The following is a 24,918-nucleotide window of genomic DNA, read 5'->3' on the forward strand; positions in this document are numbered from 1 at the left end:
TTTGTCAGGAACAAAGCACTGTATATTTCCCAATAAATAAATCAAATACACTCAAAGGGGCAATCTGCAGTCCAAACAATAACAAGGCGTTACCCAGCAACTATTTTGATGAAGGGATGAGGGTGGAGAAATGTAACCACTTTAAAATTCATAGACAGAGCTATGGATGCAAGGACGGACCGTCAATAATATAAAAATTATAGTTTTAACCATGTTTCGAGGCTTTACAGTGTGTGTTTACAGTAAGGCCTGCATTGTTTACTAACAAAGTAAAACAAGCATATTTTGGCTTCTGATGGGGTATGACAGTTGACCTTGAGGAATGTATAAGTTATATTCTTCAAGAATCTATGGGTTTATATTATTCATTTAAAAGTCCCAAAATGTATTATAGTATATAAATCACCAGATTTTTTTTAATACATTGTAAAATTATAATTACACAGTAATAACATATTAATACATTTAAAATGTACAATTTTGCACCATTTGCCAGTATGAGTACCAGAAAGTGGGCTATTCCTGTGATACATTTATTTTCCAACTAAATATGCAGTAAGGGCATTACTGTTGTGCCTGTAGCCATGTTTCTGCAGTAACCTGCCAAACCAAACCTCAACTGTGCTCAGGTTAACTGTAATTGAGGAAATGGAGGGAGCCTCTCAGTCATTAATCCATTAGTAGGCTACTAAAGATTCTGTACTCCTCCCTCACACACACAGCGCTCCCGTTCGTTTTTTCCATCATGGCTCCCTCAGCAGACAGACTGGGATATTGGGGGCGACCAACCTCAACGCTGGATTGGTGTGAGGAGAATTATGTCGTCTCTTTCTACATCGCAGAATTCTGTAAGTACATCTGACACCATGCGTATGGCTAAACTGGAGTTTTAGGACACGAAAACGAATGCAATAGACACGGATGTGGATCCTTGCAGAAGGCCGTCTCGGAATAGGTAAACATCATGACAATGAGCCTGGTGGTGACAACGACATTCCCTTACGCTCGCGTCAGTAGATCAAGGTGCTTTTATATTTTATCTTAATAGACCTATAACTATAACCGATAAATTTTATCGGTGATGTTTTATACCGGTAAGTAAGTTGCGTGTGCGATGCCACGACGCAGACCTGCTAATGACTCAGAACGTCACTTGCAGCTGCAGCACCGCCCTTTCAAGTACCGTTGCTATTACTGTAATAGGCTATCTAGCTAACGTTATATCAATGAGCTAGCTATACATTGATTCACTGGTGCATAAAATTTACCCACATTAAAGTCGCTACAAGACAGCTGCAGCTTCATTCTGGGACAGCACAGCCTCTCACATAGACACCCGCAATTTTTTTTATATGAATGATAATTAACCTGAAGACTAAGAGTTCCATTCCAAGATAAAAACTAGCTACTCGGCTTTCGTGATTTTCTTTTGCATACCTTTCTGAATGATACATGAGAGCGATAAAAAATTATGAGTGCAGCAGGCACTAGGCTTTCTGAGGATACAACGCCCATTGACCTGTTAACAGCTGTCCAAATGCACGAAGGTCTGATCTGGCTACAAATGGCACTTCATGAAGCAACATTGTATTTAAAGTGGAACTATGTCAAGTGGGTCATAGTTAATTGTGTTGGACTACTGCTCTTTTACCTTTCTCTCGCTCTCTGACTCACACGTGACTCAGATTACACTGAGTGACCCAACACTCCTTGTCTTCTCTCCTTCATGACCACGGGAAGGTGAAAACACTGGGTTGAATGACTATTTACATGCATGATGCATCATATGAAGAAAAAAGGCATAGAACTGGGAACTGATAACAGAACACTTACATTGTTCTTATAAATGTGTAGTAACACAGTATTACTAATTGTGACCATGTAAATGAGCCAAGGCTAGCTTTTTCAAACATAAATTTGCATCCTGTAGCACTAATTCCAAAAAGTTTTGGGACACTGTAAAGTCCATGGAGAATAAGAGCACCTCCTCCCAGCTGCCCACTGCACTGAGGCAAGGAAACACTGTCACCACCGATAAATCTACGATAATCGATAATTTCAATAAGCAATTTTCTACTGCTGGCTATGCTTTCCACCTTGGTACCCCTACCCCGGCCAACAGCTCTGCACCCCCTGCAGCAACCTGCCAAAGCCCCCCCCCCGCTTCTCCTTTTTAAATCTTTTAAATTATTTTTTAAAATCTTATTAACAGCTGATGTTCTGAAAGAGCTGCAAAATCTGGATCCCTACATATCAGCTGGGCTAGACAATCTGGACCCTCTCTTTCTAAAATGATCTGCCGAAATTGTTGCAACCTCTATTACTAGCCTGTTCAACCTCTCTTTCGTATCGCCTGAGATCCCCAAAGATTGGAAAGCTGTCGCGGTCATCCCCCTCTTCAAAGGAGGTGACACTCTAGACCCAAACTGTTATAGACCTATATCCATCCTGCCCTGCCTTTCTAAAATCTTCAAAAGCCAAGTTAACAAACAGATCACCGACCATTTCGAATCCCACCGTACCTTCTCCACCATGGTTTCCGAGCTGGTCATGGGTGCACCTCAGCCACGCTCAAGGTCCTAAACGATATCATAACCGCCATCGATAAAAGACAGTACTGTGCAGCCGTCTTCATCAACCTGGCCAAGGCTTTCGACTCGGTCAATCACCGCATCCTTATCGGCAGACTCAATAGTCTTAGTTTCTCAAATGACTGCCTCGCCTGGTTCACCAACTACTTCTCCGATAGAGTTCAGTGTGTCAAATCGGAGGCCTGTTGTCCGGACCTCTGGCAGTCTCTTTGGGGGTGCCACAGGGTTCAGTCCTCGGGCTGACTCTTTTCTCTGTATACATCGACGATGTCGCTCTTGCTGCTGGTGATTATCTGATCCACCTCTACGCAGACGACACCATTCTGTATACATCTGGCCCTTCTTTGGACACTGTGTTAACAAACCTCCAAACGAGCTTCAATGCCATACAACACTCCTTCCGTGGCCTCCAACTGCTCTTAAATGCTAGTAAAACTAAATGCATGCTCTTCAACCGATTGTTGCCCGCACCCACCCTCCTGACTAGCGTCACTACTCTGGACGGTTCTGACTTAGAATATGTGGACAACTACAAATAGCTAGGTGTATGGTTAGACTGTAAACTCTCCTTAAAGACTCACATTAAGCATCTCCAATCCAAAATTAAATCTATAATCGGCTTCCTATTTCGCAACAAAGCCTCCTTCACTCATGCTGCCAAACATACCCTCGTAAAACTGTCTATCCTACCGATATTTGACTTCGGCAATGTCATTTACAAAATAGCCTCCAACACTCTACTCATCAAACTGGATGTAGTCTATCACAGGGCTATCTGTTTTGTCACCAAAGCCCCATATATTACCCACCACTGCGACCTGTATGCTCTCGTTGACTGGCCCTCACTACATATTCGTCGCCAAACCCACTGGCTCCAGGTCATCTATAAGTCTTTGCTAGGTAAAGCCCCACCTTATCTCAGCTCACTGGTCACCATAGCAACACCCACCCGTAGCACTCGCTCCAGCAGGTATATTTCACTGGTCATCCCCAGAGACAACACTTCCTTTGGCCGCCTTTCCTTCCAGTTCTCTGCTGCCAATGACTGGAACGAATTGCAAAAATCACGAAGCTGGAGACTCATATCTCCCTCTCTAACTTTAAGTGTCAGCTGTCAGAGCAGCTTACCGATCACTGTACCTGTACACAGCCAATCTGTAAATAGCACACCCAACTACCTCATCCCCATATTGTTATTTATCCTCTTGCTCTTTTGCACCCCAGTATCTCTACTTGCACATCACCATCTGCACATCTACTCCAGTGTTAATGCTAAATTGTAATTATTTCGCCTCTATGGCCTATTTATTGCCTTACCTCTCTACATTTGCATACACTGTACATAGATTTTTCTATTGTGTTATTGACTGTACGTTTGTTTATGTGTAAACAAACGTACTCTGTTGTTGTTTTTGTCGCACTGCTTTGCTTTATCTTGGCCAGGTCACAGTTGTAAATGAGAACTTGTTCTCAACTGGCCTACCTGGTTAAATAATGGTTAAATATTTTTTTTTCAAGTGTTACTGATACTCCACAGTCCACTGCAACCTGGTCTCAGAGCATTTTTTATTATTCTATACGTAAACCCGAGATACTCCATTTAGTATGACGTTACCTTTCAAATCAAATTGTATTAGTCACAATAGTCACATTAGTCACATGCGCCGAATACAACAGGTGTAGACCTTACAGTGATATGCTTACTTACGAGCCCCTAACCACCAATTCAATAAAAAAAATATATAGATAAGAATAAGAAATAAAACAAGTTATTAAAGAGCAGGTATGTATTATGATGATATGTATTATTTTGGATGTCCAGCACTCATTTCGGATGATATGTTACACATTTTCAAAACAAACAATATGTTAATAATTTGCAAAACTTACTATATGTTATGTATGATATGTTATAAATTCTAGCTAGGTGGCTAACATTAGCTAGCTGGCTAACGTTGGCTAGGGGTTAGGGGAAGGGTTATCTCAAATGGTTAAGGTTTGGGTTAGGGGAAGGGTTAGCTAACATGCTAAGTAGTTGCAAAGTAGAAAAAAAATTGTAAGCATTTGAAAAGTTGATAATTAGCTAAAATGCTAAAGTTGTCTGTGATGAGATTCGAACTCGCAACCTTTGGGTTTCTAGATGTTTGCATTATACGCCCATCCGTCCGCCCCGGCCAACTACCCTACTTTCGTTTTTTTGCCTTAAGTAGCTGTTTGTCTTATGTAACCATACCAAATGCCTAGTTAAATAAAGGTTAAATATATATTTTTTACATATCATACTAATTTGCGTGTCCCGGATTTACATCTATCTTACGTCTAGTCTATGAGACCAGGCTGTCCACACGACTAGTCGAGCTTTAGGCAATGGTTGGTTTGACTTTTAAATGGGTCCCAAATTGTAGAATAAAAGGCCTAGAATGTGCAATGTTCAGTAAGTTTTATGTGGAAGACAGACAAGGAAAGAGGCAACCACAATTTTTGTGCTATTGTGTGTGTGCTAGAGCTCAGATTTCAAAACCTCAGCAGAGGAGAACAATAGTAGTGCTGCTTGCACATCAAGGTAGGTCAGAGTATGTTAAACAGGAGATTCTCCTCATGTTTGCTAAATTCAACGTACGGAAACGTTTAACAGGAATATTCCTGGCATTTGACTGAATACAGCACCTTGGGGCATGCCTGCTGTTATTTGATCGGAAGTCAGTCAGCCTAATGTACAACACAAGATTAAGATTACGATCACTTTATTGGTCAATTACACACAAGGTCCAACCGAAATTTGACTTTGAAAGACATACATACATACACATACATATACAGGTGTGTGTGTAATGTACAACACCAGCCTAATGTAAAACATAAATCATGTACAACAGACATCCAACCTACAGTTGAAGTTGGAAGTTTACATACACCTTGGCCAAATACATTTAAAATCATTTTTTCACAATTCCTGACATTTAATCCTAGTAAAGATTCCCTGTCTTAGGTCAGTCAGGATCACCACTTTATTTTAAGAATGTGAAATATCAGAATAATAGTAGAAAATGATTTATTTCAGCATTTATTTCTTTGATCACATTCCCAGTGGGTCAGAAGTTTACATACACTGAATTAGTATTTGGTAGTATTGCCTTTAAATTGTTTAACTTGGGTCAACTGTTTCGGGTAGCTTTCCACAATAAGTTGGGTGAATTTTGGCCCATTCCTCCTGACAGAGCTGGTGTAACTGAGTCAGGTTTGTAGGCCTCCTTGCTCGCACACACTTTTTAAGTTCTGCCCATACATTTTCTATAGGATTGAGGTCAGGGCTTTGTGATGGCCACTCCAATACCTTGACTTTGTTGTCCTTAAGTCATTTTGACACAACTTTGGAAGTATGCTTGGGGTTATTGTCAATTTGGAAGACCCATTTGCGACCAAGCTATACTGTAACTTCCTGACTGATGTCTTGAGATGTTGCTTCAATATATCCACATAATTTTCCCGCCTCATGATGCCATCTATTTTGTGAAGTGCACTAGTCCCTCCTGCAGCAAAGCATCCCCACAACATGATGCTGCCACCCCCGTGCTTCATGGTTGGGATGGTGTTCTTTGGCTTGCAAGCCTCCCCTTTTTTCCTCCAAACATAATGATGGTCATTATGGCCAAACAGTTCTATTTTTGTTTCATCAGATCAGAGGACATTTGTCCAAGAAATACAATCTTTGTCCCCATGTGCAGTTGCAAACCGTAGTCTGGCTTTTTTATGGCAGTTTTGGAGCAGTGGCTTCTTCCTTGCTGAGCGGTCTTTCAGGTTATGTCGATATAGGACAAATTTTACTGTGGATATAGATACTTTTGTACCTGTTTCCTCCAGCATCTCCACAAGGTCCTTTGCTGTTGTTCTTGGATTGATTTGCACTTTTCGCACCAAAGTACGTTCATCTCTAGGAGACAGAATGCGTCTCCTTCCTGAGCGGTATGATGTCTGCATGGTATGGTGTTTATACTTGCGTACTATTGTTTGTACAGATGAACATGGTACCTTCAGGTGTTTGGAAATTGCTCCCAAGGATGAACCAGACTTGTGGAGGTCTACAATTTTTTTTCTGAGGTCTTGGCTGATTTCTTTTGATTTTTCCATGATGTCAAGCAAAAAGGGTACTGAGTTTGAAGGTAGGCCTTGAAATACATCCACAGGTACACCTCCAATTGTCTCAAAGGATGTCAATTAGCCTATCAGGAGCTTCTAAAGCCATGACATAATTTTCTGGAATTTTCCAAGCTGTTTAAAGGGACAGTCAACCTAGTGTATGTAAACTTCTGACCCAATGGAATTGTGATACAGTGAATTATAAGTGAAATAATCTGTCTGTAAACAATAGTTGGAAAAATTACTTGTGTCACGCACAAAGTAGATGTCCTAACCGACTTGCCAAAACTATAGTTTGTTAACAAGACATTTGTGGAATGGTTGAAAAACGAGTTTTAATGACTCCAACATAAGTGTATGTTAACTTCCGACTTCAACTGTACATTTCTGATTCTTGTACCTAGATTTGTAAGAATATTATTTTAAGAATCCTTTTCTTTTGTATCCAGCAGCGCAAGCAACAATACAGCAGCAAAGCTCCCTTAAAGGTGCTATCCAGAACCTAAAAGGGTTATTTTGCTGTCCCCATAGGAGAACCCTTTGAAGATCCCGTTTGGTTCCAGGTAGAACCTTATTGGGTTCCATGTAGAACCCTTTCCCAGAGTGTTCTACATGGAACCCAAGAGTTCTACCTGAAACCAAAAAGGGTTCTACCTGAAACTAAAAAAGGGTTATCCTATGGGGACAGCCGAAGAACTCTTTTGGAACTCTTTTTTTCTAAGAGTGTTGGCAGACGGATTGCCTCCCACAATGTAAACAATGCGCCACGTCTGAGATTTCCGAGACTAGGCTTCAAGCTCTGGATGCAGGAGGAACAAAGAACTGAGTTAGCCAGGGAGCTCTTTTACTGTTTTACCTCTTGCATGCTGTATAAGCCCCATTAACTTCTTATGGCTGCAATCCCGTTAACGGGATGATATGACAACAGCCAGTGAAAGTGCAGGGCGCCAAATTCAAACAACAGAAATCTCATAATTAAAATTCCTCAACATACATGTATCTTACACCATTTCAAAGGTAATCTTGTTGTTAATCCCACCAACGTGTCCGATTTCAAATAGGCTTTTCAGCGAAAGCACCACAAACGATTATGTTAGGTCACCACCAACTCACAGAAAAATTCTGCCATTTTTCCAGCCAAAGAGAGGAGTCACAAAAAGCACAAATAGAGATAAAATTAATCACTAACCTTTGATGATCTTCATCAGATGACACTCATAGGACTTCATGTTACACAATACATATATGTCTTGTTCGATTAAGTTCATATTTATATCCAAAAACCTCAGTTTACATTGGCGCCATGTTCAGAAATGCCTCCAAAATATCTGGAGAAATTGCAGAGAGCCACGTCAAATAACAGAAATACTCATCATAAACTTTGATGAAACATACATGTTTTACATAGAATTAACGATACACTTGTTCTTAATGCAACCGCTGTGTCAGATTTCAAAAAGCTTTACGGCAAAACCCAATATTCAATCATCTGAAAACAGCGTTCAGCCACAAAAGCAAGCCAATACAGTTACCCGCCCAAATTGTGCAGTCAACAAAACTCATTAAAAGCATTATAAATCTTCACTTACCTTTGCTGATCTTTGTCGGAATGCACTCCCAGGACTCCCACTTCCACAAGAAATTTTCATTTTGTTCGGTAATGTCCATCATTTATGTCCAAATAGCTATTTTTGAAGCGTGTTTGGTAAACAAATCCAACGTCAGGAAGCGCGTTCACTAAAAGCTGACGAAATGTCCAAAAGTTCCGTAACAGTCAGCAGAAACATGTCAAACGATGTATTGAATCAATCTATAGAATGTTTTTAACATAAATCTTGAATAACGTTCCAACCGGAGAATTACATTGACTTCAGAGCGATGGAACAGACCTCCCTCTCATGTGAACGCGCATGGTCAAAGAATGGTCAGGTCATGGCAGACCTGACTAATTCCCCTCTCATTCGGCCCCCCTTCACAGTAGAGGCGTCAGACAAGGTTCTACAGACTGTTGACATCTAGTGGAAGCCGTAGGAAGTGCAAACTCATCCATATCTCGCTGTGATTTCAATAGGATCTTGGTTGAAAATCGACCAGCCTCAGAATTTGGATTTTCTTCTCAAGTTTTTGCCTGCCATATGAGTTCTGTTATAATCACAGACATAATTCAAACAGTTTTAGAAACTTCAGAGTGTTTTCTATCCAATACTAATAATAATATGCATATATTAGCAACTATGACTATATTATGCATATATTAGCAACTATGGCCGTTTACTCTTGGCACCTCTGTGCACCTCTGTGCACCTTTCATCCAAGCTACTCAATACTGCCCCTGCAGCCATAAAAAGTTAAGCACCATTCTAATCATTAGCATGTCCATTTCCCATCAGTCTATGTGTTAAATGGTTTGATTGTTCCTAACTTGATCACTAACCATCACTGGGTGTGGTGAAATCTTCAAATTAATGACTAAATTAAACTAATTCTACCAGTCTAAATCTTGCTTACAGAATGTAAAAACAATTATTTCTCTAAAACCTTGTTTTCTGTCTGCTAAGAGACACTACTCATATACACCAAATGACTGTGTTTGTTGTTTGCTGTCATACAGTACATGTTGTGTTGTCTTCCGCTGACAGTTGCTCTGTCTGTTATCTTGTTGTTCAGGGAACACTGTCAGTAACCTGATTATGATCCTGCCTCCTATCTACGGTGCCATCCAGACGTATAAAGACGGCCTAGAGTACCGCTACGTCTACTCCTTCCTTGGACTGGCAGGTAAGTGTTCCATAGACAAGGAAAGCCGCACACGCTAGGATCTCAGTTGCAATAATTTAATAACCAATGTTTCATCAGGGTATAATTACAGGTGTCTGTATGTAATCATGGCCGGGTGTGGCTTGATTTCATTGGTTCATTTACAGATATAAATAGAACATATAAAAAGCATGAATGGATAACATACAATCGTAGATCAAATTTCGCTACATAGGCCTACAAACATTTACAATTTGTAGGCCTATGTAACCTATTTGTATCTATGATTGTATGTTATCCATTCATGCTTTTTATATGTTCTATTTATATCTGTAAATTAACCAATGAAATCAAGCCACACCCGGCCATGATTACAGACACCTGTGTGTCCTTTGAAACTATATAAACTAGTGACATGCAGTGTTTGTCATTGTACCTTGATGAAGACAGCTTGTCTGTCAAGACGTTGGTTGTTAAATTATTTCATCTGAGCTCCTAGTGTACGGCTCTCCTTTTCTTTTTCAAGTGTTCTACTCCGCTAGCCAGCCCCTTGCCTAAACAGGTTTCTTTTGCCTCCAGATTTAAGTGTTCCATAGGCATCTGGAATTATTAGCATGATTTACTCCTATCTGATAATACATATATGGGTCAAAGACGTATAAGGTTTTCAAAGTAGCAAAAAAATAAAACAGCAATTACAATTCCCTAAAATGCTTTTTATGTTCATTGGAGTATCACCTATGCCCTTACATTAGATATAGAATAAAGCCAATACTTTTTTTTTTGTGATTCATATGAATGTACCTTAGTAAAATGTAATTCAGTATAACACAAAGTGTTTAAAAAATAATTTTATGCCCATTTTTCATAATCACAAGGTTATATATAAATGCTTAGACTGGCAGAAATAAACCTACCCAGAACAAAATTACATTATTTTATTTTGAATACCACATATTTGATGTGTCACGGGTACAACTCAAAATTTGTTGAAGGTTTTTACAAAAATGTCCTGCCTTACACTGAAGAAAATGCTAAAGTCTATGAAAATATCGTTCACTTCATCCTTTGAGATTTGTTTTTGTCACTCTGAGTCAACAAAACAAAGTTATTGTATTTTAATATAAAATACTGCTGTTATACTGTATGACAATATTTTGTTATCCTGAATGACACATATCACTACGGCCCACGAATATTGATTAAAAGTGATTCCTTCAGCAATAACAATAATGATCATATGAACTATTATGAGTAGCAGCAATAGTATTTTCTTTTAACTATTTTTGAAGTTATAAAACTGTATAAAAAACAGGATAAGATGTTTAAAATGTGCAGGCTAGCTGAACTTAGATCGCGTCCATACTAGAGAGAGAGAGAGAAATGACCCATACGACACACACATAAAGAACATGGGTTTTACTATGCAACATAGTTCAACTGACACATGAGGTACAATTTAATTCAAGCAGGATTAATGTTGTACTAGTACAAGTTGTTCAGGGGGCTGCTCAAAAGAGGTTCCTTCAGTGGATACTGGAGTTAAGTTGATCACCACATTCATTTGTTTGATTTTTTTCACAGTGCCTCTGATTTAATCTCCATTTTCCCCTCTTTTTTCAGCATCAGATTGTGTCTTTGCATGGATGGGTGGATGATCAGGATTGACATCCTTCTTTCTTCTCTGATAGCTAAAAAATTAAAATGTAATAGTTATGACACTGGCACAGAGTAGGATTCGCACCCATTAAATGTTATTAGTAGTCTATTAATTGTAGGCTAAACAATGATAACACTTAATCAAAGTTTAAAAGTTAAATCAACTCCCTCTCCCATTCTCTCTCAAAGATGTTTTGTTACTATTTCATTGCTAATGTTAATAATAATCACTTTACTATAATTTGAGCCTGCGGCAACACTTTATGTTGCGTTAAGTTGCATTATTACACAATTATTACAAGATAGTTAATGTTGTAATTATGCATTGTTATTAACTGATATAATCCATCAGTTATACCTTAATTGCAGTGCAATTAAACATTAACTACAGTGTAATAGTGCAACTTAATGTTAAGCGTTATCCACCCAGCTTTACATCCTATTATCCTATTCTGTTGCTGACAGTTGCATGAAACCATGAAAACAATACCTTGCTTGTCTTCTGGCTAGTCTTTCCTCCCTAGTAACTGGATCTGCGTTAACATTTTGTCTGTGCCGTGCAGCCCTCTCCTTATTAGACAACGACAATCTACATTATAAAGATAATGTGCCTTGAAATACCTTAAAATGCCATGAAATAGTTTAAAATGATAATATTCAGTATTTATACAACAAGTAAATATGAATTGCATGATTAAATGTTGTAAACTAGTGAAAACATGGGATAACAAAGCAACTGTCATTCAGTATAACGGGTGACATTGTGGTATAACATTAAACCTTTGTTGTGCTGAAGGACAAAAGCGTGATACTGAAGGACGTATTTCATACATAAACATATTTAACAGGCAGTTCCTTGGCCATCTATATAAAGTAATGACCTTGACCAATAAAGATGATCCTTTTCATATTTAATATATAGCTTTTTTTCTGTATTGTACTGAAGGATATGTGTTTTTGTTACAAAGGTTACTAGAGGGTGAAAAGGTGAAATCATCAAATATTTCAGAGATTTACTCACCTAATCACATTGATAGAGGGTATTCAATGTGTCTTCTTTGTGATGTCACACACTGTCACATGATTACCATCATGTGATATGCTTTAAAATGTATTTTTACCTTTGTTATACTGAATGACATTGATGAAGCGCAAAAGTCCGGACAAAGGTTATTCAAGTTTTAAAATATTTTTTTAGATACAGTATGTCACCCACTATTCTAAATTCAGTAAAAAAAGAAACGTCCTCTCACTGTCAACTGCGTTTATTTTCAGCAAACGTAACATGTGTAAATATTTGTATGAACATAACAAGATTCAACAACTGAGACATAAACTGAACAAGTTCCACAGACATGTGACTAACAGAAATGGAATAATGTGTACCTGAACAAAGTGGGAGTCAAAATCAAAAGTAACAGTCAGTATCTGGTGTGGCCACCAGCTGCATTAAGTACTGCAGTGCATCTCCTCCTCATGGACTGTACCAGATTTGCCAGTTCTTGCTGTGAGATGTTACCCCACTCTTCCACCAAGGCACCTGCAAGTTCCCAGACATTTCTGGGGGGAATGGACCTAGCCCTCACCCTCCGATCCAACAGGTCCCAGGCGTGCTCAATGGGATTGAGATCCTGGCTCTTCGCTGGCCATGGCAGAACACTGACATGGCCAGCGGAAAAATGCAGGAAATCACGCACAGAACAAGCAGTATGGCTGGTGGCATTGTCATGCTGGAGGGTCATGTCAGGATGAGCTTGCAGGAAGGGTACCACATGAAGGAGGAGGATGTCTTCCCTGTAATGCACAGCGTTGAGATTGCCTGCAATGACAAGAAGCTCAGTCCGATGATGCTGTGACACACCGCCCCCAGACCATGACGGACACTCCACCTCCAAATCGATCCCGCTACAGAGTACAGGCCTCGGTTTAACGCTCATTCCTTTGACGATAAACGCGAATCCGACCATCAGCCATGGTGAGACAAAACCGCGACTCGTCAGTGAAGAGCACTTTTTGCCAGTCCTGTCTGGTCCAGCGATGGTGGGCTTGTGCCCATAGGCGACGTTGCTGCCAGTGATGTCTGGTGAGGACCTGCCTTACAACAGGCCTACAAGCCCTCAGTCCAGCCTCTTTCAGCCTATTGCGGACGGTCTGAGCACTGATGGAGGGATTGTGCGTTCCTGGTGTAACTCGGGCAGTTGTTGTATCCATCCTATATCTGTCCTGCAGGTGTGCTGTTCGGATGTACCGATCCTGTGCAGGTGTTGTTACACGTGGTCTGCCACTGCGAGGACGATCAGCTGTCTGTCCTGTCTCCCTGTCTCCCTGTCTTAGGCATCTCACAGTACGGACATTGCAATTTATTGCCCTGGCCACATCTGCAGTCTCCATGCCTCCTTGCAGCATGCCTAACACGGAACCCACACCGGCTGCGCGCATGCGCCATTGTGCGCCATCGTGCATAAATGTATTTGGTCCCCCCACACCAAACGTGATCACGACACGCAGGTTAAAATATCAAAACAAACTCTGAACCAATTACATTAATTTGGGAACAGGTCGAAAAGCATTAAATATTTATGGCAATTTAGCTAGCTAGCTTGCTCTTGCTAGCTAATTTGTCCTATTTAGCTAGCTTGCTGTTGCTAGCTAATTTGTCCTGGGATATAAACATTGAGTTGTTATTTTACCTGAAATGCCCAAGGTCCTCTACTCCGACAATTAATCCACACATAAAACGGTCAACCGAATCGTTTCTAGTCATCTCTCTTCCTTCCAGACTTCTTATTTTCTTCTTGACGTTATATTGCGATTGGCAACTTTCATAAATTAGGTGCATCACCGCCACTGACCTCGTTCGTCTTCAGTCACCCACGTGGGTATAACCAATGAGGAGATGGCACGTGGGTACCTGCTTCTACAAACCAATGAGGAGATGGGAGATGCAGGACTTGCAGCGCGATCTGCATCAGAAATATAACTGATTTCTATTTTAGCACTTGGCAACGCAGACGCTCATTGGCGCGCGAGAGCAGTGTGGGTGCAATAATTGAATAACATAGCGCGAGCGGTGTGGTCAGCCTATAAGGCACGTTCACGCAGATGAGCAGGGACCCTGGGCATCTTTCTTTTGGTGTTTTTCAGAGTCAGTAGAAAGGCCTCTTTAGTGTCCTAAGTTTTCATAACTGTGACCTTAATTGCCTACCGTCTGTAAGCTGTTAGTGTCTTAATGACTGTTCCACAGCTGCATGCTCATTAATTGTTTATGGTTCATTGAACAAGCATGGGAAACAGTGTTTAAACCCTTTACAATAAAGATCTGTGAAGTTATTTGGATTTTTACGAGTTATCTTTGAAAGACAGGGTTTATATATTGTTGCAAACACTAACACAATTATGCCATGGGTGTTCATTTATATTTTTAGGATGAATTTCTACATTTTGAAAACACCTTTGTCATTAGAATTTTAACCCGGACAGTTACACTGCAGAACATTTTGACGCTTTAGAGCTCAATAACTTAATTTAATAGTTTGCAAAACAAATATTTCTGGGTCCAAAGAAGGGTAAGAGTTGAGTGATTTAATATAATATTCATACATATTTATCTTTTTATGTTAAATGAATGGCCTTCGGACACCAAATTTACACGTCTCATCTTTGACCCATATGACCTATAGTATAACCTTACAGTCACAAGGATTTGGAAAAGTTAGTCTTGTCCCTAATGTCTTTTAAAGTGAGAGTTTTTTTAGACTGAAATTGCATTATCAAGATGCTTTCCTTTATTTGAAAGATGGGTTTGAATGTCTGTGCTTCTTGCTGGTTGTTTGATGTGATCTCTTCTTTTGTTCCAGCTGTTGGCATTGGTTCCTGGTGCTTCCATATGACGCTGCAATATGAGATGCAGGTGAGCTGACTTTTAGTATCTAAAAATAAATCATGATTTGTCAGCATACTGTATGCATCCACCATAGATCACTGTGTTCTCATAATTGCATGGACTTTTTCAGCTGTTAAGGACATAAAAATTGTCACCTCATCGTTTCCTGCAGAATGCTCATGAAACTGTTTTTCAACTCTCCTTATAAGTAAGGTTTGCGCCGACCATCCCATTATACATCACTATCTGTGTCTCTGCTGTCTGTCCCCCACAGTTGCTGGATGAGCTGCCAATGATCTACAGCACCTGTGTCTTTGTCTACTGTCTGTAAGTACCCAACATAATGAATTTACACTCCAACTTTCACAGTGCCATTGCCATTGAGCAGCCCAGGCCCAAAGCCCACTGAAAGTAATTTGAGGGCAGTATACATGTGATCAATTAAAAGTTAATCCAATCCTACAATTGATTTATCCCAAGAAAACACACATTTTTCATGGCTATAGATGACATGTAACAGAGCTGATGTCTATTGATTCAGTGCCACTTGCACTTCCCCCATTTTAACTGGGTCATCTTTCATCATCTTGCTCTCCATCCCTCTCAAAAGCCTTACTGTATACAGTATGTCTATAATTACAAATATGTGTTTCATTAGAGGAATGAGAAATTAATTCATTTTTTCTGTTGCAGATATGAATGCTTCAAGCAAAAAAACACTCTGGGTGTATTCCCTATCATGTTGTTATTCATCTTCAGTGTCTCAGTCAGTGTGGTGAGTGTCTTATATTTCCCACATAACTGTTTTGTCCCTTTTCATCCCATGACTATATGTCAATGATTAATGTCACTATCTCAATTCTCTTTTTCCCAGGTGTACTTACAATGGAAAGAGCCAGTCTTTCACCAGGTAAGAAAGAGAGTACATTTTCGCTCTTCAGTGAGCATGCTCTTTGTTTGCTTTTAGAGTTTACTGTTTCATTAGTACATATTGCCCCTGGCTAACTGTGGAAACAGCCGGACATGAGGTCCTGTTAGATCCAGTTAGATTGCTATTGTGGCATGTCCGTTCAAATGTCTCTGTTCAGGAATCTAATATTTGCAGCATTATCACTTTGGGTTATTGACAATCTCGCACAACACCTTTTGACTATGGCTCAGTCTGATCTTACAACTCCAGGTTACAGTTGTATTATAACTCCTCCCTAGCATACCTCACAATAGTCAGTGAGGCTGTGGATATTGAGAGTCTAGAGAAGCGTCTGTGTTGCTCCACAACAACAGAAACAAAGTGACAAAGCAACCTTTGTTTACACTTCAGAGCCCTCTCTGCTTACTAAACCCCACCGCTCCATGGTGGCAAACATTTAGCCATAAACATGCCCACAACAGTCAGTTTTAGCGGACATGGAATTGATTTATTAGATAATTAAAAGAAGTAGTCTGCTCCAGCCGTAGACAACATTACATACATAAAAAATGATTGAGGATAAAAACACATTAAAGCCCAAAGGCTTATTTCCATTGTGGTCCTTGGAGACAGTTAGATGGCAGGTGGTCATGAGCTCTATATCAGCATATGTCAGCATATTATTTAAACGGATTCTTACCAAACTGATGCAAGTATTTGATTTGCTACAGTGTACCCATTTAGATACAATACAACAACGGTGACCATTTATACGTCCCATTAACCGTCACAAAATAGCAGTCTTTATTTGAGCATGGATTTAGCACAACCTGGTGGTTGGAACATATACATGCTGTACAGTAGTGTTGTCTATCAAGGTTTAGTGTTGAGCAGACTGGTTGAAAACATGTGCATTATACACCTCACACTTCATTTCACCTCTGTTCTGAAAACACCAGGTTTATGCTACTGTAAAATATGACAGGTCTAGATTTGGTTGCTTTTCAAAGCGTGTTCTTTGTGTGTCCTCACCCCTCAGGTCATGTATGGTGCACTTGTAGCATGCTTGGTGATGCGCTCTATCTTCATAGTTACATGGTAAGTGGCAGTGTGGCAGCAGAAATGTGGCCCAGTAGTTTGGGAAATTAACTGAGAGGTCAAGAGTACATTTATCATCCTTACAATGTATATCAATTGTTTAATAACCACTCACTCACTGGATGCTGCTGGTATCCTGATATTTGTGATTCTGGATGACATTTTCAGAAACTACAGTACAAAGTAGGGCTATATTATAACAGTGTTTATACATCTCATCGGACTCCATGTGTTTCCATTGCAGGGTGTATCCCTGGCTCAAACCTGTGTGTTACATCTCCCTGAGTGTCTTTTTGCTGGGGTTCCTGTTGTGGAACATTGATAATCTGGCCTGTGACTCACTCAGGTAAATGTACAACCAAATGACAAACGCTGCCAACAGAATATGGACATCCATTTGTAGACAGAATCAAAATGTAAAACTCTCTCTCTTTGCTCGCCACTCTCCTTTTAGATCCACCAGACAGAGACTGCCCCCTGTTGTTGGGGCGGTGACACAGTTCCATGCCTGGTGGCACATCCTCACAGGCCTGGGCTCCTACCTACACATACTCTTCAGGTAAGCCATGAATAGATCTATAGGCTTTATATAGGATCTGCTCTTTGTATTTGTTCCCACTTAAATTGATTTATGCTGCTTCAAGAACATCGTCATTGTTGGATGAAAAATTGACTGGTATCTTGCGTAGTTTAGTTTATGATTTAAGTGTAATGACTGATTAGATGATTCCTACAACAATGTATCACTAAAAAAATCGAAAATGTTCTGTTGTCACGTAGCCTCCAGATAAGGTCAACCTTTCTCAAACACAGACCAAAAGTAAAGGTAAGCGTTCTCTCCTCCCAGTTCATCAACACATCCCAGTCCTATGCTTGTGTATTTGGCACCACAATACCAACACTAACTTAACACTGGTCTACAATGTGTTCAATCAGTTCCTATGTGGAGTGTGGCCCATGTTGCACATTGAGGCACAAAAGACTAGCTGAGTGACAGGGGACCATGAAGGATGGTGACTGCCATTCAACAGGCATCAGCACAGAGACCTGACCTGCCAGTCTGCCAACCTGACCTGACCTGCCAGTCTGCTGTCTATGGGACATATGCACCCCACTACCAGAGGGCAGGCAGGCTACACCCCAACCTACCACTCCGGGGACCCTTTGGTTCTGCACTGTGACGATTTGCCAAGTACAGTATAGCATTGAGAGTTTACATGGAATTATATGATTTTTCTCTTTCATCTATCACAATATAGTAGATTATTAGATTTTGGTGGTGTTGTTGTAGTGACATTTTGTTTAAATTTACTCGAACATATTTCCTGGAATATGGATACCGCAAAAATATATATATATAAATCATACTGGTGTATCTATTATAACATTCAATATAACACCTTAGCATATTCACAAACCATAATAACGTCAGGTTGTCGGCATTATCTGGCTGTATGTCATGGTTGTGTTTAGACCAGGGAACTGTTTGTTACCCATCCATCCTCCTCTGAGGGAATCTGGTCTAGATGATGCAGTGTGTTGGTCACAGACGGGACTGAAACAGAGACACAGGAAAAGGTTTAATATCAATTATCTTGTCCATTTCTGTCCTCTGCAAGGGATTGGTCACACAGGAAAACTCTGACTTCAATTGGATATATATTTGATGTATGCCAAGTGTGGATCTGCATTGCAAAATCTGAAGTTGCTCTGAGATTGTGTTTTTGATGATTTACTTTAATATTATTAACAAATCAAAGGGATATGATACAATTTCATCTAAGGATTGTTCCACTGCACAAAATTCAGTACCATTTATATCATAGTGGAAATTCCACAGGGTCATTATTTTCATGTGTAGTATTACAAAAAAAGTGCATTTCACAACGCAAGATATCATAAAGGCTTACCGAAAATACATACACTACCGTTCAAAAGTTTGGGGTCACTTAGAAATGTCCTTGTTTTTGAAAGAAAAGCACATTTTTTGTCCATTAAAATAACATCAAATTGATCAGAAATACAGTGTAGACATTGTTAATGTTGTAAATTACTATTGTAGCTGGAAACAGCAGATTTTTTATGGAATATCTACATAGGCGTACAGAGGCCCATTATCAGCAACCATCACTCCTGTGTTCCAATGGCACGTTGTGTTAGCTAATCCAAGTTTATAATTTTAAAAAGGCTAATTGATCATTAGAAAACGATTTTGCAATTATGTTAGCACAGCTGAAAACTGTTGTCCTGATTAAAGAAGCAATACAACTGGCCTTCTTTAGACTAGTTGAGTATCTGGAGCATCAGCATTTGTGGGTTCAATTACAGGCTCAAAATGGCCAGAAACAAAGAACTTTCTTCTGAAACTCGTTAGTCTATTCTTGTTCTGAGAAATGAAGGCTATTCCACGTGAGAAATTGCCAAGAAACTGAAGATCTCGTACAACGCTGTGTACTACTCCCTTCACAGAACAGTAGAAACTGGCTCTAACCAGAATAGAAAGAGTAATGGGAGGCCCCGGTGCACAACTGAGCAAGAGGACAAGTACATTAGAGTGTCTAGTTTGAGAAACAGATGCCTCACAAGTCCTCAACTGGCAGCTTCATTAAATAGTACCCGCAAACAACAGTCTCAACGTCAACAGTGAAGAGGCGATTACGGGATGCTGGCCTTCTAGGCAGAGTTGCAAAGAAAAAGCCATATCTCAGACTGGCCAATAAAAATAAAAGATTAAGATGGGCAAAGGAACACAGACACTGGACAGAGGACAGAGGAACTATACAGATATGTCTACACTGTATTTCTGATCAATTTGATGTTATTTTAATCTGCAAAAAAATTATATTTTCTTTCAAAAACAAGGACATTTCTAAGTGACCCCAAACTTTTGAATGGTAGTGTATATCTGCACAAGCTTTGGTGTTGCTATCAAAGCAAGGAATGAGGGATGAGAAAATAGTGTTTTGACTGACCACTGACCCTGACTAAATAATTTGGAGTGGTTTGTTTTTGGATGGATTTGTCAATTGATATCTATACTTTGTCTTAGCAATGAATACAGGCATCTGCATGTCTGCAATATTTAAATTATTATATGATCAATGATCATATTATCATCATTTAAATTACACACATTTGCCTGAAGGATGACACTTTTGAACCTGTTAGTATCTACTGTACCGTTCAGTTCATGCATATCTTTTCTAATGGCCACTAGATGGCATGGATTGCCATATTTCAGTTTCAGGTTATGTTCATTTGCCAAAGGATCCTGTCCTGTGAAAGGTTTTCCTGCTAAACACCCTCCAGTTTTATTTGTTTAACTCTTACGGGTCACAAATGTAAACATATTGGGGAAATACTGTAGCGTACAATGCAGCATTTTGGGGATGTGGCTATGTGAAACTTCATGTGACTTTGATCTTCAAATGTGAAAATGTAATGTACTTATGTATGGGAATAATATACTGTATTATTTTCTTAAGTAATGGAATAACACAGATATGAAGTGGATACAGAGTGTGATACAAGAACCCATGAACCTTATGGAGTACCTGAACTGCTACATGCTCAGATATTGTGACACATGCATATCACTGTTTTAATTAGGGTTACATTCACATGGTTTTTGTTCTCAAATCTCAGATTAGGTTACAATAATGTTTATATGTTCAGCAGCACCATATGAAGTAGAGATAAGTAGTCATTTAGAAATTACAATGTATTTAATGACCTTAAATCACTGCTTGTAAAAGTTGGAAGGTGGATGGTTATTACTGATAAGGGCGCCTTGTTTCTAGTGACCTTGATGTTCACGATCAATCTAAACTGCTTAAATAAAATCACCTGTGTGTTTTAGGAACACTTGTCTACTGTGATAAAGTGATAAAGCCGGTGAAAATAGCTTTTTTTGGATGATGCGATAGGCCATGTAATAATCATTCATAACCTGTCTTGTCTGATTAAATGATATGTTCCAATCTACCATTATAGCTACATAATAAATTAACATATGTCTTTTGTTTTATGTAATCTGTTATCTAATCGATAGCCAGAACCTACTGTAGTTTTACAAAAATACTCAATCTGATGATTCTGGATGACAGAATCACAATTGACTATATATTTAGTTTGTTTAGTTGGTAAATGTTAAAACCTTTACCAATTGATGCTCAGAGTTATGTTATTCATAATCTAAGCTCAGGGTGGCAGTGTTAACAGAAAGAAATCTCAGGTTTACAACACACCCAACACTTCTACAGTAGCATGCTATGCTTGTTTAGTGATGAATACAGTGGAAAAATACTGATCAGTAAAGAAACACCCATGAATGATTCATGGTTTTGATACCATGTCTGCCACCAGTTTTATATATCTTATCATGATGGAGCATAATCGTAACTAGTCAGAGATACAGGTCTTGGGTCATGTACTTTTGAGATGTGTCAGATAGTAGTAGTGAGCTACGTCACTGTTGGTTTACTGCCAATAAAGAGACAGCATATTTACCTGAATGACCTAGTGAACAACATTCAAGATGTACTGTAAAGTACTAGGTTCAATCAAAGTGTTTGAGGAGTAAGAGCGAACAGCCCCAAGCCAAAATATCAATTTGTAAGATTGTAGAAGGTTGTTTTTGATTGTTTGAAAGCTTTACTAAGAGACCTCTCTTCTTTGTCTCACTTGTAAAATGTGTAGTACATAGGCTAGGCAATATTGACTCACTGTCATGTGAGTATGTAGGAGTATAATGATGTCTGGCAGTTGTGTTGACATGAAACTGCAAACTGATGTGGAATTCCCACAGAGCATGGAAGGCACTAATGTCCAGGGCAAACAAACTGTGTGTGTTGGTCAGGAGTATGCGTTATCCAAGAGTCAAACACTTAATGCAAGGATTAATCTCCCCAAAAACATTACAATTAGTCTTTCCTTTGAGTCACCATGCCGTTAGAGTCTGATCAGACAAGTCTGAAAAATGCACTGGGTGACAAAAAATATATGAAATGTAATTATTATTTTCTACTACAAACCTCATTAAAAAAGGTTCACAGAACAGATATGGACGTTTTTACAGTTTAGACTCTAGAGGCAAGTCAGAACAAATCTGTTCCACCAAAGAATTACAACATAGCTAATCTGTACCAGCTCCTTCTCATCGAATCAACACGCTGTTCAACACTAAACACACACAATCACTATCCCATTTTCCCAGCAGGTTTTCTAGTGTTTTTAGGAAATGTGTGTATTTCCTGCCTCAATAATTACAGTAGATTGTTTGTTTTCATAGATAGGGATTTTATCAGATTAACACTCTGCCGAAGACTATTGTCCAGCCCAAGAACTACATGTCATTTAGTTTTTTGTTTTTAAGCTTCTTTGAGATTATTTTATTATGAAAAATGCTATATAAAATAAATATATTATTATTATTATTATTACTCTTAGTTTTGTGAATTCTATGGGCCTTTTGCAATCAAAAGAGTTTCTGGGTTCAATGACTGAGAACATTCTTCTTGGGCTGCGAGAATACAAGATTAGAATGATCTAACACATTAGATAGTGAAAACTATGAATTAAATGCAAATAAACTCAAGACAAAACCACAAAATACAAGAATTGATTTAAATTAGATTTGATCATGTATCTTGTGCATCTCAGTTTTGTCCCTGTATTTAGTTGAGCAAGTACCAATGCATGTACTGTAGAAGGTATACAAATGTGTGGAAATTAGGTTTAAAAAAAAATCAAAAACCCCAGTGAAGTTTTCGGTAGTGGTAATCAATCTGAAGTCCCTGAGCCATTCTTCCTGTGTAATAAACACTCCCTGCTCTGAGACGGTAGTATCACTGGGCAGAGCTCTGGAGGGGTGCTACCTTTGCACGTCGTGTTTCAGTTAATATGTAATCTAAGAGCTGGAAACAACATGGTGTAGATAGAATAGTTTCCTCACATAGAAACCTGGGACATACAGTACAATAAATTACATATTATGATTCTATGTCTCTGCTCGCTATTTATTGATTTTGTTCTAAGGTTCACATTCATCCCCGTTCTCTCTTGCAACAGAGATGTTATTTCAATGAAACAGACTAACCTGGATAATTAAATGTTAAACAAGGCAACAGTAAACATGTCGTCCCTCACGAATGACGCAGCAACCCCCTTGTGCCAATTGAGATATTGCGTGACTAACAGATTTCAGTTAATCACTATATCTCCTACCTTGGGCCAATCAGTGTAATTTTGTAAATGCCGGATCTCTATGGCAAGACGCATAATTCACTCAAGTTTAGTCAAAATCGGGCCAGTACTGTCTGAGATATCATGTGACTAACGTACTAATGGACGGAGAAAGATCCAAAGTCCTCTCCCCTTCATCGTGGGGGACAATAAAAATATTTTGTGCCCAAATAGGGTGAAGGGTCAGAAAGCAAACTTATGTAAACTGTACAAAAATATAAACGCAACATGTGTTGGTCCCAAGTTTCATTATCTTAAATAAAAGTTGCCAGAAATGTTCCAAAAGCACAAAAAGCTTATTTCGCTCAAGCCTGCTGCTTCGCTCAGTTGTGTCTGTTTTTTATAAAGTCTTATGTTTTCTATCTAGTATTTATTCATTACACTGTATGTCATACAAAATGTGCAGTATTTTCTGAACCAAATGACATTTGCGCAGGTGCATATCTATAGGAGAGGCATGTTCGATGGGAGGCATTGGAACTGTTCCATCAGATGATGCCTCCCCATAAAACCATGGTTTCTCTCTTTTTAGCATTTCAGGCATTGGGTAGGTACACAGGTGCTACTGTAGGCTGCTATGTCACAGCCTGCAGAACAGCCACAGAGCCACTTGTATCCTTAGGGGTTACTGGCGCAGGCTTAGCGCATGCTAAAGGCCAAGCCAACATTTTAATGAGAGTAATACATGCATGATGAAGGCCATTAGCAAAGAATAAGTCCCAGCGTTTCCTGTTTTCAAATGATTCAGCATGAGTTGCACAAGACAGACAACTAGCTATGAGGTTGTTTTAGTGGTCACAAGCCCTTGGCTTGGGTTGCATCAGTCTGAGCTGATTTATAGTTGTCCAAATGTTGATGAGCAGCAATTACGAATTTGGACCATCATTACAGCACATCAGTGAAACATGATGGAAAAGGAGATTGCAGCAGTGGTGTTTTCCTGAAAAGACTGATCAAGAAGGTAAAAAAGTTGGAGACCTAGAAAGTGGACATGTTTGTGGAGCGGTTGACTGTTGCCCTGCAGGAGAATTCAGGGTGCATTGGTACCCTGACAACCCCAGCAAAGGACTTCAGGTGTAATAGGCTGAACAGGTTGCAGAGGGAGGATCCAGAGCTGCTGCGAGCTTGCCAGGAGAGTGGGGTTCAGTACAAGAACCTTGGCCTGCTCAGGGGAAGTGTGTTGCATGTATGGAGAGAAGAACCATGCGTTCAAGGTGGCCAGTTTCTTTGGTGATGAGGATGTAACTAAGAAGGTGACCAGCACTGTGGAGAGGGTGACTTCTGACTACCACTCCGGTTCATCCTCAGATGAGTATAGTGGCCTCAGGGAAACCCGTCCTCCCCCTACCTTCCCCTAAAATCTCCACACATATCAGGTGATCTACCCAGCTGCTCCTTTGTGGCGTCCTCCAGTGCCCAAGCAGAAGAAGATTGTACCCGGTAAATCATATAACGGCCCTCCACATCCTCCTCACTATGGCTTCAGACCCCAAGGCAGACACACCCAGCCCTTCACAGACAAAATGTTTGGGCTCTGCTGGCCAGAGAAGGGGGCATGGGTACTAGGGTGGAACTCCAGGCCTGGCTTACTGTTAGTGACCACTGTAGCAAGTGTTGACATTAGTATTAGCCTGTTCCAG

At 39.7% G+C, this 24,918-nt stretch overlaps 1 protein-coding gene and 1 pseudogene across 1 annotated transcript; both read left to right on the forward strand.

Annotated features, from left to right (window-relative positions):
- Positions 1 to 632: 632 nt before the first annotated feature.
- LOC139532935 (alkaline ceramidase 3-like) lies at positions 633 to 20,897 on the forward strand. The gene is made up of 11 exons (XM_071331089.1): positions 633 to 848; positions 9,396 to 9,506; positions 15,002 to 15,054; positions 15,302 to 15,354; positions 15,721 to 15,802; positions 15,902 to 15,937; positions 16,977 to 17,035; positions 17,280 to 17,381; positions 17,490 to 17,594; positions 17,816 to 17,861; positions 17,972 to 20,897. The coding sequence occupies exons 1-11, from the start codon at positions 746 to 748 to the stop codon at positions 18,023 to 18,025; spliced, it is 804 nt and encodes a 267-aa protein (XP_071187190.1). The 5' UTR covers positions 633 to 745; the 3' UTR covers positions 18,026 to 20,897.
- A 3,286-nt stretch (positions 20,898 to 24,183) lies between these two features.
- LOC139568274 (protein BTG3-like) lies at positions 24,184 to 24,874 on the forward strand (annotated as a pseudogene).
- The last annotated feature ends 44 nt before the right edge of the window (positions 24,875 to 24,918 follow it).

This window comes from Salvelinus alpinus, chromosome 1 (assembly GCF_045679555.1).
Source record: "Salvelinus alpinus chromosome 1, SLU_Salpinus.1, whole genome shotgun sequence".
NCBI classification, from domain to species: Eukaryota; Metazoa; Chordata; class Actinopteri; order Salmoniformes; family Salmonidae; genus Salvelinus; species Salvelinus alpinus.